Source organism: Nilaparvata lugens, chromosome 1 (assembly GCF_014356525.2).
Source record: "Nilaparvata lugens isolate BPH chromosome 1, ASM1435652v1, whole genome shotgun sequence".
Classification (NCBI taxonomy): domain Eukaryota; kingdom Metazoa; phylum Arthropoda; class Insecta; order Hemiptera; family Delphacidae; genus Nilaparvata; species Nilaparvata lugens.
Genome location: NC_052504.1, coordinates 59,998,817 through 60,012,209, shown reverse-complemented (window position 1 = coordinate 60,012,209; position 13,393 = coordinate 59,998,817). Strand labels below are relative to the sequence as shown.

The window sequence follows — 13,393 nt, the reverse complement described above, 5'->3', positions numbered from 1 at the left end:
TGTGAATACCCCTATTGTAAAGGAATACTAATATTCTAGAACTAATCAAATTGCGAAAAATGAAATATTAATGAGTTCTTGCATATTTTAAGTAGGCCAATTTGCTTAGTATCATTATATTAATACTAGAATCCTCAAAAAACACTAAAGACATGACTGAAATCATCTGACACTGGAGTCAAGTAACTATGTTATAGATTGTGTAAAATAAGTTGAGCCTCCATCCGAAGAAATTACAGAGTTGCCAGATCGTGTAAAATTGCAACATTCTCAAATTTCCAATTCAACGTCAGAATTGGATGTAGAATATCATCCCCGATATCCTAGTAGTGCTAGAGAATATCCAGGGTTCAAGGATTAAAAGGAAATTTAACTTTATTTTATGATAAAATTGGAAAAATCGCGAAAATTTGTTTTTCTTTTGAATATCACTTCTCTCAGAATCATGAGCCGTCGTAATGCGTAATAATTTTATAGTAAATTAACGGGGAGAATGTGTCCTTTCTATTAGTGTATGAATAATTTTTATCCGACCTTATGGTTATCTTTCATATTAATGATTATGTTCGTCAATGTCGAGACATTTCGAGCAGAAAACATGAAGTTGTCGACATGCTGGAAACCTTTTTGTTTCAAAAAATAAGTAGGTGGTGAAAGCGAGAAAGTTTCTCAGAAATAAATGAAATTATTTTTTCAATTGTCAAACGTACTCAGAAGAACGTATATTGGACTTTCAGGAGTTTCAAAGTCAAGGATAGCGGCTGAATGGTGTGCCACCATATGCTATCAATAGCTGGGATCAACAAAAACAAAATACAGAACGATTGAAAAATTCAGCAACTGCAAGCAACATGATTATGAATAGTGAAAATTACAACCTCGCCTCGAATAATCCAAGCAGTGTTTCATTACAGCCTTTCTAGAGGCAATCAGCTGCTTACGTTTGAAATAATTCAGTCAACTATCTCGTGAACTGCCAGCTTTTAGCATATAATTTGGTACACAATGCATACCATGCAGTCGCTCTCCTAACTTTAAAATTCATTGGAGACCAAAATACGATCTTCCGACTACTTTTGACAATATTGAAAAAATAATTTCAATTATTTCTGAGAAACTTTCTCGCTTTCACCACCTACTTATCTTTTGAAACAAAAAAGTTTCCTGCATTTCGAGAATTTCATGTTTTCTGCTTGAAATGTCTAAACATTGACGAACATAATCATTAATTAAAAGATAACTTACTATTGGACGGATAAAAATTATCCGGACACCAATAGAAAGGAGACATTCTCCCCGTTAATTTGATATAAAATTATTACGCATTACGACGCCCCATGATTCTGAGAGAAGTGATATTCAAAAGAAAAACAAATTTTCTCGATGTATCCAATTTTATCATAAAAGTTAAATTTCCTTTTAATCCTTCAAACCTGGATCTTTTCTAGCACTACTAGGATATCGGGGATGATATTCTACATCCAATTCTGACGTTGAATTGGAAATTTGAGAAAGTTGCAATTTTACACGAATTGGCAACCATGGATGGCAACCTTCGGATGGAGGGCAAAGTCACAACTTATTTCACACAAACTATAATTCAGCTTTCAATTATTTATTTTGACTGTATATGAGAATAATAAATACATTTATAAATTAAATTTTTATTTTTTATAATAGTTTTATCTAGTACGCATTAATATGCTGCATCGACAAAAACATTCAAATGCAGTTGTGAAGAAATAATTATTCTAGGTCACAGCTACTAATAACTACATTTGCTGAGCTTTTTTATTAAGAAATCTAAAGCTATTTCTCGGAACTTGAACAATGACCGTTTTGCCAAAATACACTTCACCATTAAATAATGTCTATCAGGGAAATGCGGAATTTATTTCAGATTTAAAAAAATTGACTGTGCAGCACAAAGCACCGCTCTATAAATTAACTCTTGAAACATCACAAGTTTCACATAAACTTCATTATTGTTTGCAATAATAAAACTGCAATATGTGAATCATAAAACTGACAACTGTCGTCTTGTTTCAAACCAGTGTTGACTAAATGAGGGTAGACTAGATACCACCTATAGTGAGATTCTCGTTATAAAGTCAACGTTGAAATTAACATTGGTTTGCTATCATTGTCTGTCATTAGACAAAGCAGATAGCTCTATCCTTAGCTCCAAATTGTTTTTAGACTATGTAGAAAAAAATTATAATGCGTACCAAAACATTTAATAACGATAATTGAGATATTATTATCATCATCATCACATATTCCGGAATGACTAGAATCATGCTACCTGTCTACTGAAGAACGCGGTGGAAATATGAAAATTGGCAACTCTGTCGTCAATAATTTTCACTGACTTTATAGGATAAATCTCACTAAAGCCTGATATATTATATATTATATCTATTTTAGCCGTCAACTGTTATATCATTTTCGGACTAGTATAACGCATAAAGTCTCTAGTTTTGCAGTAGTCTGTGGAAATGAGAGTAGACCTACTTACCAGCATTATTGTAAGGCGGCTGTGGTTGCTGTTGGTCGGGAAGGCCTGGATTGGGCTGTGAGGGATGCATAACAGGAGCCGATGACATCTGATTCCTGTATGACATTCCCATTGCATTACCGCTAACAGAAGGATCCGGAATATATTTACTTCTTCCTGTCAATAAACAAATAGAATAGAAAACATGTTTATTGAATAAATAAGCTACCTTAAGCGAACTTTTAAGAGGCTGCTTGACAAGGTACCAAATAGAAAACATAAATTCATATATATATATATTTTTTTATATATTAGTGAACGTTATTTTTACAAACGTAATTTATTCAACTGTTAATATAATATTGATATTAACTAATTAATTGCAGGCTCAGCTCTCAAAAACTCAAAAGTGTTATCATATATAGTCAACCTGAACTTACGTACAAAAAAGTAGAACGAAATGGCTTACAACAAAACAATACATTAGTCATGAATTTCATGATGCTACATCTGGAGTGTTATAATTATTCAACCAAATTTTTAAATTTCTTTTCAGTAAGCGCATATCAACAAACTGAGCACAATGAACTGGTAAATCACTGCAAGTTTTGGTACGATCCATATTATATCAATCTATATTATAGATAAAGGTGTTCTGGCTAAATTATTCCAAGTGAATGGTACAACATACATCTCATTCCTTAAATCATACTGATTAACTTTCATACCTAATTATCTAGAATTAAAGTAAACAGAAATATTTCTTTTAGATCCACAACCTTGCATCTATTCAAAAGGTTTTTCAAATGGAATATCTCCTTGAGAATTGCTGACCAAACGCAAATCTTCCTCTCCCAAGAAGATATTCTCCCAAGATAAACATTGCTAGCAAATCCCCAACCATGCAATCCTTATCACATAAAGGACTCTCCCACGAGTAATTCATTACGAATATTTGCTTAACAACTTACTTAAACTTGAAACGATTCAAAAGTCCTTTTGATATTGACTGAATATATCTGAAATACCTGTGGTAAAAGTGCAATAGTCATCTACAAGAATCATCTATGTATTATTGAATTGAGAGAGAATTATGGAAACCGTAATTGAAACAGAAATTTCAATTACAGACAACTAAATGAACTCAGACTCACCAAGACTGGGCGCCGGACTTGGACTGTTTCTGACGGTGGGCGGCGGTCCAGTGGGAGGCATCGGGGGCGGCGCGGCTTGCTGCAGCTGGGGAGTGAAGAGAGAGGGCTGCTGCGGCGAGTAGGGATCAGTGGAGGCGGCGGCTGGAATGAGTGGAGGCGGCGCCATCTGGTCGTAAGCGGCCGGGTTGTAGAGTGACGGCGGCTGAACGACGGGGGCAGCAGGGGCCGTATTGCGTTGTTGCATATTGAACAAGGGTGGCTGCTGCGAACTGACAGCCGCTGGCTGAGGCTTGGCCTGATTGAGCAGCGGCGTGTTCGGCTGTCCCGACCACGAGCTCGTCGACTGGTTGCTGTAGCGCCGTATTCTTGATGTCTGCTGTTGCAAACCGTAGCCGGGAAGCTGGTTTTGCTACAAGAAATACGTGAATAAATAATCATTTTATTTGCTCACGGACAAGCCATACAAATACAAAACAAAATAATATGTATTGACACTGAGGTTGCGTACATAAAGAGAACAATTTACTAATATGAAATTTAACTAGAAAATGTTTGTTTTTCGATTTTTCAGTGCATTAAAATAGAGAAATTCTGTTTTGTTTTGATTATACTCTGAATGCTTAAGAAGATAACATATTACATTATGTGATCATTTTAATTTAAATTATGTAATAATCATATTTTATCTTGATTTTGTATTTTATACCGTATATGATGGAAAATAAAATTTATTTATATCAACGCAAAGCAAGAGTTGCTCTTTCACAAGTTGTATATCTTGGAATAAATTTTAATGGAATTTTTGAAGGTAAAAAAACTTGTACATTGTGAAGTGATAGCAACATAACTAGGAAACGTAGAAACTGGAGTTAATCCAGTTCGCGTTGCATTGCTATCACAGCTGTTATCTATTATCTATATGTATTTCTCTCCAGAATATAGATAAAAAACACAGTACAGAAATATGTTAGATTCACTTTCCATGTTTTCATAAATTGATTAAACATTTCTAATAAATTGTTGAAGTGAATAGAACTCAAAAATCTGATACATTAGTACATGATTGTCACAAAATTGATGTCTAATTAAAAGCACATTCAACTTTGATATACAACATTTCCATGGCAAGTTTCCATACATGTTAAATTAGATAAAAACCCTTACGAAAATTCAGTTCAAAATTGAAAATCCGAGAATCGTAGAAATGATTTTTACCTGTTGATAAGGATAACTTGACGATTGATTCTGAGCATAAATGGTCTTCTGTCCAAGAGCACACGCTAATCTGTCGTACAGCTCAGCTGGCTTTTCCTGAAACGAAATAAATAATTTGTAACAGATTTTCAGATTAACAGGTCACAAGCTTCATATTTCATTACTGAAATTACAAGTATTTCATAGCTGATCGTTGTTATAACAGATTTTCATAAAAAAAACTTTCTTGTATGAAAGACTAGGCCGATCATTTTTTTTTTATTTTACAAATTATATTGCAATATTACAACATGAAAATTGTGATGTTACATAAGGTCCAATTCACAGTGAAGTGTCGTGTGCTAGGCTAGCATGACACTGACTTTTTGCCACTTCCACGCCACTCCTTTATAAACATACTAGCTTACCCAGCGAACTTCGTACCGCCAAAAAGTCAATATATCTCATGTCACACTTGACTTTATTTGGTGAATCATGAAATTTATCTGACAATCAATATTTTCATTTACATCTCAATACGAACTTCCTATGTGCTTAGTCATGCAGCATTTATTATTTTGAAAACATATTCTTCTCAATAAATTGGTAGTAATATCTATCAGTAAAGTGTTGAATTAAAAAAATAGATAGGTTAAATCAGTGTTTCAAAGAGGAATTTAATGTTTTCATAGTTGTTGATTGTCAATAGATGGGCCAGGAAAAGGTGCGTACAGACTTTCGCTCTGCTCCGCAACCGAACGTCACTCCAGCCACTACCTCCGTAAACAAAGCCGTAGTGCGTTCGTGTGACGTCAGCACAGGTAGGGCTCCTAGACCAATAGGAACTCTAGCTGATATAGATCAGCTGAAATCAACGAATTTTTATTGGTGTAGGAGCCCTACCTGTGCTGACGTCACACGAATGCATTACGGCTTTGTTTACGGAGGTAGTGCTCCAGCAGAGCGATTGATGATCGACCGGGGAGCATGATGATATGATTTTATAATTTTTTCGATTAAATGTAGAAAATTAGATAATTTCATGTCTTACTTTGATGTGAAATCGTTCAATAATATTTTTAATTCCATTTTTAAAACATTAGACCTGATCCCTTGCTTCCTGAAGACCTTCATCATCCTTGTCTTTCTATACATTTCATCATGAGAAGTTTATACATCACCTGAGCCTGTTTATAATCCTTACTATAATTTCAAAAAAGCCAATTTCCTTCAGCTGTACCAAACACTTTTAAATTCAGATTGGGACAGATTATATGAATTTCAAGACGTTGATAATGCTGTTGATTATTTCTATGAGATAATATACAGAGCTTTCTCTATGCATGTTCCCAAGTGAAAGAATTATTAAATCCAAGTACCCTATCTGGTTTACTGGGGATATCATTCAAATGATCAAACAGAAAAAGAAATGTGCACGAAAAATGGCATACTCTAGGTACTATCGTTATAAATTTATTAATCTGAGATCAATTATAAAGTTAAAAATTGCTGAATGTTACAAAGATTACATAGCAGAATAATTTGAATTCGAACATAAAACATTTTTGGAATTATATTTATAGTAAACGAGAATTTAGAGTGATGAATGATTGTTTTGAATTAAATGGTTGTAAATACACTGGCTCAGATGTATCTCAGGCATTTGCAGATTACTTTCATCGATCTATGCTAGTATAAAAAGGGACAGTGATTTCTCCGGGAATGACCTACCTCACCTTGATACCAACAGACCCACTTATAACATTGATACGCTGTTTATCCCTTCTATTTCAGATGATTGGGTCAGCTCTGCGGTTGATAAGCTAAAAGCAACTCGCTCAGCTGGTCGTGATGGTGTCCCTGCCTATATTATTAAGGGTTGTAAGGATATTCTATTAAAACCTTTAAAATATTTTCAATCTCTCTTTGAAAACCAATAAATATCCTACTAAATGGAAAAATGACCGTATAATGCCCATTCATAAATCTGGTAAACCTAATTTAATATCTAATTTTCGACCTATTTCTATATTGTATGCACCTGACAAAGTATTTGAATCTATTTTATATAATATAGTATTCAATCATGTAAAACACGTCACATCACCTTTCCAACATGGTTTCATGCCCCGAAGGTCTACTGTAAGTAATCTGTTAACATTTACTCAATTTGTCTCTTCTAAATTAGATAGTCAGGATCGGGTAGACGTTATTTATCTCGATTTCAGTGAAGCTTTCGATTCAGTTAATTTTGAAGTTTTATTGGAAAAGTTAGTTACATATGGGTTTTCAACTGATATGGTCAAATTTTTCCGCAGCTACCTATTTGATAGATTTTCACACATACATTTCAATAGCTACAAATCTGCTGACTATGCAAACACATCAGGGGTCCCTCAGGGATCGAATCTTTTGTTTTACTCTTAATAAACGATCTTCCCGATTGCATTATTGGATCAAGATCCTAGAGTTTGCAGATGATGTAAAATTGTATAAATTAATAAGGAGTGTTGAAGATTGTGCTCAGTTACAACAGGATCTTGATAGAGTCCATCTATGGTGTCGTAGAAATAAACTCAAATTGAATATCTCAAAAACCAAGTTTATGGTTTACACGAGACAGAGGATTATGATCGTTACGCTTACTCATTAGCAGGCATCAATCTAGAGTATGTCAATAGCATTCGAGATCTTGGAGTGTTGATCGACTCGACTCTTGATTTCAAAGAACAATTTAATCACGTTCTTAGCAGTGCTAATAGGCTACTTGGTTTTATATTTCGTAATTCAAAACCTTTTACTAGTTGTGATGTAAGTATAAAACTGTTTAATGCAATGGTCCAGAGTAAACTTGAGTATGCATGTATGGTGTGGGGTCCTGCTAATGTAACTGATAGCTACGAAATTGAGAAGATTAAAAATAGATTTCTAAGACACCTTTTCATCAAGAAATTCCGTATCTTCTGTCCATTCAATTTTCCAACTAGTGAATTGAGATCCTTATTTAATAACCGGTCATTGTAGGTGCGGAGATCATTAAATGCCCTATTGTTGTTATAAAATATTTTAAATCATCACGTCCATTTACCATATTTTATCAGCCTAATTAATTTCAGTGTACCATATGCAAGACCTAGAAGGAATATATTGTTGAAATTCCCTTTGCTAAACCAACCATCATTACAACTGTGCCGGGCACTCTCTTTAATTCAGGCCTTTTCCCAAGTTATAATAGTAAATTTAATACGCAATAGACTAGAACCATTATTGTAAGTGAGTTAGCGAAATAAATTATTTTCTCTCTCTATTATGAACGGCCATGACTTCGAGTTTCCCATGATAGATATTTAAAAATTGTGGCTCCGAGTCGTCGAGGAATGTAGATTATGGAATTATCTCTAAAACTTAGCCTTCTTGTCGCGACATAAAGTGCGATAAGTTGGAAAACAGCAAGCATTGAAATTATAACAAACTACCGATTTTGCAGTTACTATTTGGTCCAAAGGCTCTAGAAGCCACGCGACGATTGGTCAAATTGATTCCATTCGCCCAATAGGAGACCTGTTTCTAAATACAGTAGTGGGGATTCCCCAGTCGAGAGACCAGATTACGTTCCGGAGGACACTTTGCTAGGAGCACTACGAGAGTAAAGATGTAGTCACTATGTTTCCCCCTTTTTGGGCAGGTTTATAAGTTTATTTCAGTAGTAAATGTAGGAGCTAGTTTTATTTTTTATTAATGTTTAAATTTACTAGTAGTGCCATGTCCTGAAAGGTTTAATTGTATTTCTTCATCATGTACGAATAATTGTTTCTTCAAATAACCGCTAAGGTACGTAAAATAAGGTTAAAATATAATTTAGGGAATTTAATTGATTGAAACTTCCATAAGAGTATTGAATTAATTAAGCCTGTTATTATTCAAGTTAATAATATTGATTGAGAATAATCCTTTTGATTTTATTAGTGATGGCAGATACTTATAATTTTTTTTTTACAGAAGTATAGAAAGTTTTCAGTTACGTTACATTTGAGTTATTGTTTCTGGAGATATATTATCGTAGAGTATTGCTGAAAGTCAGGAAGATAGCCTTTAAATTGGAATGAAACTTTTAAGATTATGTTCATATTGAGTTTATGACATTTTTTAATTTATATTTTTCAGACTCTGTTTTCTTATGTCATTAAGGCTTTTGAATGATTTAGTAAATTTTTTATGATAGAAATCTTAATAGATGAAGAAGAAAGTTTTTCTTCTCCAGGAAATTAATATTAATGAATGTTCAAATTTTAATACAATTTAAATTATTTTCTATGTGTCTACTAATTTTATTTAATTAAAGGTAAAAACTATCCACAAGATGAATCTTATAAGGCAAACATTATCTTTCCTTAAAGTGAAATTTTCAATATTTTTTTCTTTTATTGTGTTATAAAGTGTCTTGTTTTATTAGGTGATAAATTCATAATTTCAGTTGATACTAGTTTTTGGACTTGTATTTGTAGGTAAATCAAATCATAAACTCTGGAATGTTCATTTTTAATTAAGGTTCTGAGCAGTTTTGGGCGAATGCCCGTTATTTACACTTGGATTGCGTCCTATAGTTCATAAATAATAAATAAAATAAATGTTGGCTGGCGCACAAGTTTCCAACAATACTAGCCGAGCTACTATATGAAAAATTATATTTGATTTCGCAAACCAAACGAAAAATATCATATAAGTTAGCATCATTTCAATTTGAATTATTTGTGAAGAAAGATCCATTAATTCTGATAAAAAGAATCAGTAGTTTAAAGATAAAAATCTATATAAAATGAGGATTCAAATAGAATGAGAGAATTTAATTAATTGTAATCAATAGATAACTCCTGTTTTAGCTTTTGATGAATTGTAGGAAGAGTTAGAAATTAATGCTGTAATACATTTATTTACAGCGGTTCATGTGTGTCCCCAAACCAACTTCTTGTACTACCACCCCTTTGGTTCCGCAACTTTATGTAACACCGCTTCAAGACACCCGTTCAGACGACAGGTCTAGGAACGTAAGAGGACGTCGCCGTCAAGCCAGATTCAACCGGTAAAAGCTCACCGCCAAAAACAAGGTACTGTAACCCCGACGATAAAGCAACGTACAGACACCAACGAAAGTGCAGTGTAGTGAAACAAAGGTTCATTCGAGAATGTCAATCAAAAGTGGGGATTCAAAATTATTATGAAATGGGTTATATGGGTTACTATCGACGAAACTTGGGTTCAACGGGCTTTTCTTTCTTGAGTAATTTTATGTTGAAGTTAATTATTTGTTATTTGATGACTGATATTGTTTGGTTTTGTGACGTATTGCTATCTAAACGGGGATAGTAATGCGCCCCCGAATCAGATGAAGAATGTCAACAAAGTAACATGAAATTGTTGTTTCTGTTGTTCGATTTTAGTTGCCAATGTTTATTGAAGCTGTTTGTATTTTTCAATTATTTCAAATTGTAGTGTTTTTCTATAGTATAAACCTATTAAATCAGGCATGGCAAGATTAATTGAAGTTTTCTTGACTCTAGCCCGTTCACCTGCATGAATTAGGTATAGACTCAGGTATTTTCTAGATGTGTCGGCCTATTTCTAAATTCTAAATTTTATTCAAAATTATCTTATCTATTATCTTTTAAAAAGTGCAGGCACACAACTGCGCCACTCTGCTGTCTAGAGATATTTAAATCTCTGGAATTCTAATTTTCTAAAAAATTAAATTTTTCATAACTTACTCTAATAATACTAGATCAATTTTTCTGAGTCTATACTTAATAATTCATTCTGTGAACGTGTTAACTGTCAATATTTCAGGTTTGGAGTTGAATGAATAATTTATAGTTGCTACTCCAATTTTTCTGAAGTTTAAATAATTGTAGATGAAACAGGAAAGTTATTCAGTTATGTTAAATCCATTAAAATGAAAATCTTTTGAAGTGCTTAAAGATAAAGTTAGGTATCATTGATGCTTAAGTTGAAAGTATTCTAAAACTTAATATTGAAATTGATCATTGAGAAATTAAAGGTTTAACGGTAGAATAAAGATTAGTAGAAGAAACTAGCATAGGTGAAAAACAACTGATTCTAAGTGCGGAATGAATTTTTTGCATTCTGTAATTCCGTGAATGATGATAGAAATTATTGTAATGTCAACGTACGTATTCTGGTCTCACGTCTGGTAGTTGAATATCATTATAGTAGTAGTGAAAGTGAATATTGAGATTTTAAAGGTCAACCCAAGTAAATTAGGAAAATTCGGAAATTATTATGGGAGAATGTTTGAGGAAAATAGAATTTTTTTTGATAAGTTTAAGTAAATCGAAGGTAATCAGTGAATAAATAGGAAACTGTTTTATTAGTTATTGTTGATATGTAGTTTTGAAAAGTTGATGAGTAGTTTTGGCCTTGAGATGTTTAAACTAAATATTAATATATTGTAGATTAAAGTTGAAACGATAATCAAATCCTTGGGAATTTGTATAAAAATAAGTTGATTGAGATGAGGTTGTTAAGTCCCTTTATCAGTAATGTTTATTCCCGAAAAGGTGAATCAGTTTATTATTGGAGATATTTTTTTTTAGGTGTGATTTTTGCGGTAGGCATGCGTAGCGATAGTGTAAAGATCCGTTGTGTTAGTGACGTTTCCTGTCGGCTGTGGGGATTTTTTTTTGTTTGTTTAGTTGAGACTCAAGATTTAGAGGAGGACAAGGGGATGTCCTGCCTGTGTGTGTTGTTGTTGAATTTAGGTAATCGGCGCGAGTGTAGGCCCGTGTCCAGAGAGAACGGAGCACTGCCCGAAAGTTGTCCATGTAACAAATCAAGGAATTTAGCTGCGACTAACCTTGCAAATTTGTACGGTGGAATTGTATAATTTTAGCGAAAGGCACCGAAGATGGTGTGAGCTAAGATTTTTTGTATCTAGTAAACGGTCTGGTTCATTCGAGAGTTATGGGGCTCGTCAGTAGAATAACGTAAACCGAAATCTAGAATATTTAGTGAGTCTTCGTAGTGATTGTAAGGAAAACAATCAGCGTAATGCAGTTTAGGGAAGCCCAGTCAAAAGGTTCGTTAATGTTTGGTAGGAAAGTCAGCCGCAAAAACACAAGTAAAAATTGGTAAAAAAAGGGGTATTATTGAGTTTAAAGTTGCTTAGAAATTTGGTATGGTAACGAAAATTGAAGGTTTTAGACAATGAATATTTAAAGTGATTAGTTAAGGTATACAAATAAAATAACAGAGAAACTTTTTCGAGTACCTAGGTAATGTTAAAATGGTTATCAGTGAAAGTAGAAATAAATATTGGAACACTAATGAACGGGTTAAATTAAAATAAAATTAACAGTGAAATTCTTCTAGTTGAATTTGAAATGAAAAGGGAAAAATCTCTTGAGTTAAGCATGAGTTTAAATTATTCTGTAGTTGAGAGTTGAAAGGTTGATTAAAAATTTAAATGGGGATATAAGGTAGAAATATGTAGGAAAATTCGTGTCAAAAAGGAAATAGAATTTTTGTTGGGAAAATTAAATTGAGGTAATTAACAGTAGTAGGACCCTTTAGAGATAAGTAGTCAAAAAGAATTAATAAATAAAAAAAATAGGAAAATCTTTAATGAAATGATAAATTTTTTAATGATGAATAGTAAAATTGCAATCAAGTTTTCCATGTGAATAAGTTGAGATATTTTGAGATCTAGTAGAGTAATTGAAACTAGTTGGATATGAAATTTATTGTTGAGAAATAATTATGTGAGGCTCCAGTAAGGTTGAAAATGTCAGTGAACTTGAGAATCAGTAATAGTGTATTAGTAGCCTATTAATGTGTTAATGTGTTGGTAAATTCAATAATGTTGGTAATCAGAAGGCAAGCAGTAGCAGTCCAACAATGCTAAGTTAGAGCTGAACTTTCATATTATTAAATCATGCGATGAAAAGTATGCTTCCAGTGTTTAGAGAAAATGTCACGTACTCTAGTGAGAAGCGAAATACAGAATTATTATTGTCGATTAAAGCCTGGCACTTGATCATAGTTCTGTTTTGACTAGCGTTCTGTCGTGAAGGTTTCCTACTGGAATATTATAATGCAAAATCACGCTTGAGTCATGTTGAAAAATATCCGAAACAGATCAGAAAAAAAAATAGGAAACAGATCAGTCTATTGAAGACAAGATTTTTTGTCGTGAGTTATAATTGGATAAGTTTTTGTGAGTATGGCGCCACTCTGTAGCCTTGTCCCTATACACTCAACGAGATGATTCCTAATGAATGAGAAGGAGAAAGGAGAAAAAGAGTTATGATAAAGATATTTACCGTATTTGTTAGAAGGATTCATTACGGGTTCATGAAGGGTTTATTAGTCAAAGATTTTGTTACGTGACAATATAATGTATATAGAAGAAATTCCGGAATGTAAATAACTTGCGCAAATAGATTAGTCATTAAATTATGTTATTAACTTCGTAATATTAAATATATTTAGGTAGGTGAATTAGGTTTAATTTTATTTCATGCACGGCTGCATACTC

At 33.1% G+C, this 13,393-nt stretch overlaps 1 protein-coding gene across 4 annotated transcripts in view; it reads right to left on the bottom strand.

Annotated features, from left to right (window-relative positions):
- Positions 1 to 13,393, bottom strand: part of LOC111053696 (protein transport protein Sec31A) — a 57,057-nt gene that overhangs the window by 10,144 nt on the left and 33,520 nt on the right. For all 4 annotated transcript variants that reach the window (XM_039438345.1, XM_039438359.1, XM_039438352.1 and 1 more), the window contains exons 17-19: positions 4,867 to 4,962; positions 3,652 to 4,060; positions 2,519 to 2,674 (exon numbers count right to left, since the gene is read on the bottom strand). In XM_039438345.1, the coding sequence (XP_039294279.1) occupies positions 2,519 to 2,674; positions 3,652 to 4,060; positions 4,867 to 4,962 (661 nt within the window). The remainder of the gene's footprint in view (positions 1 to 2,518; positions 2,675 to 3,651; positions 4,061 to 4,866; positions 4,963 to 13,393) is intronic.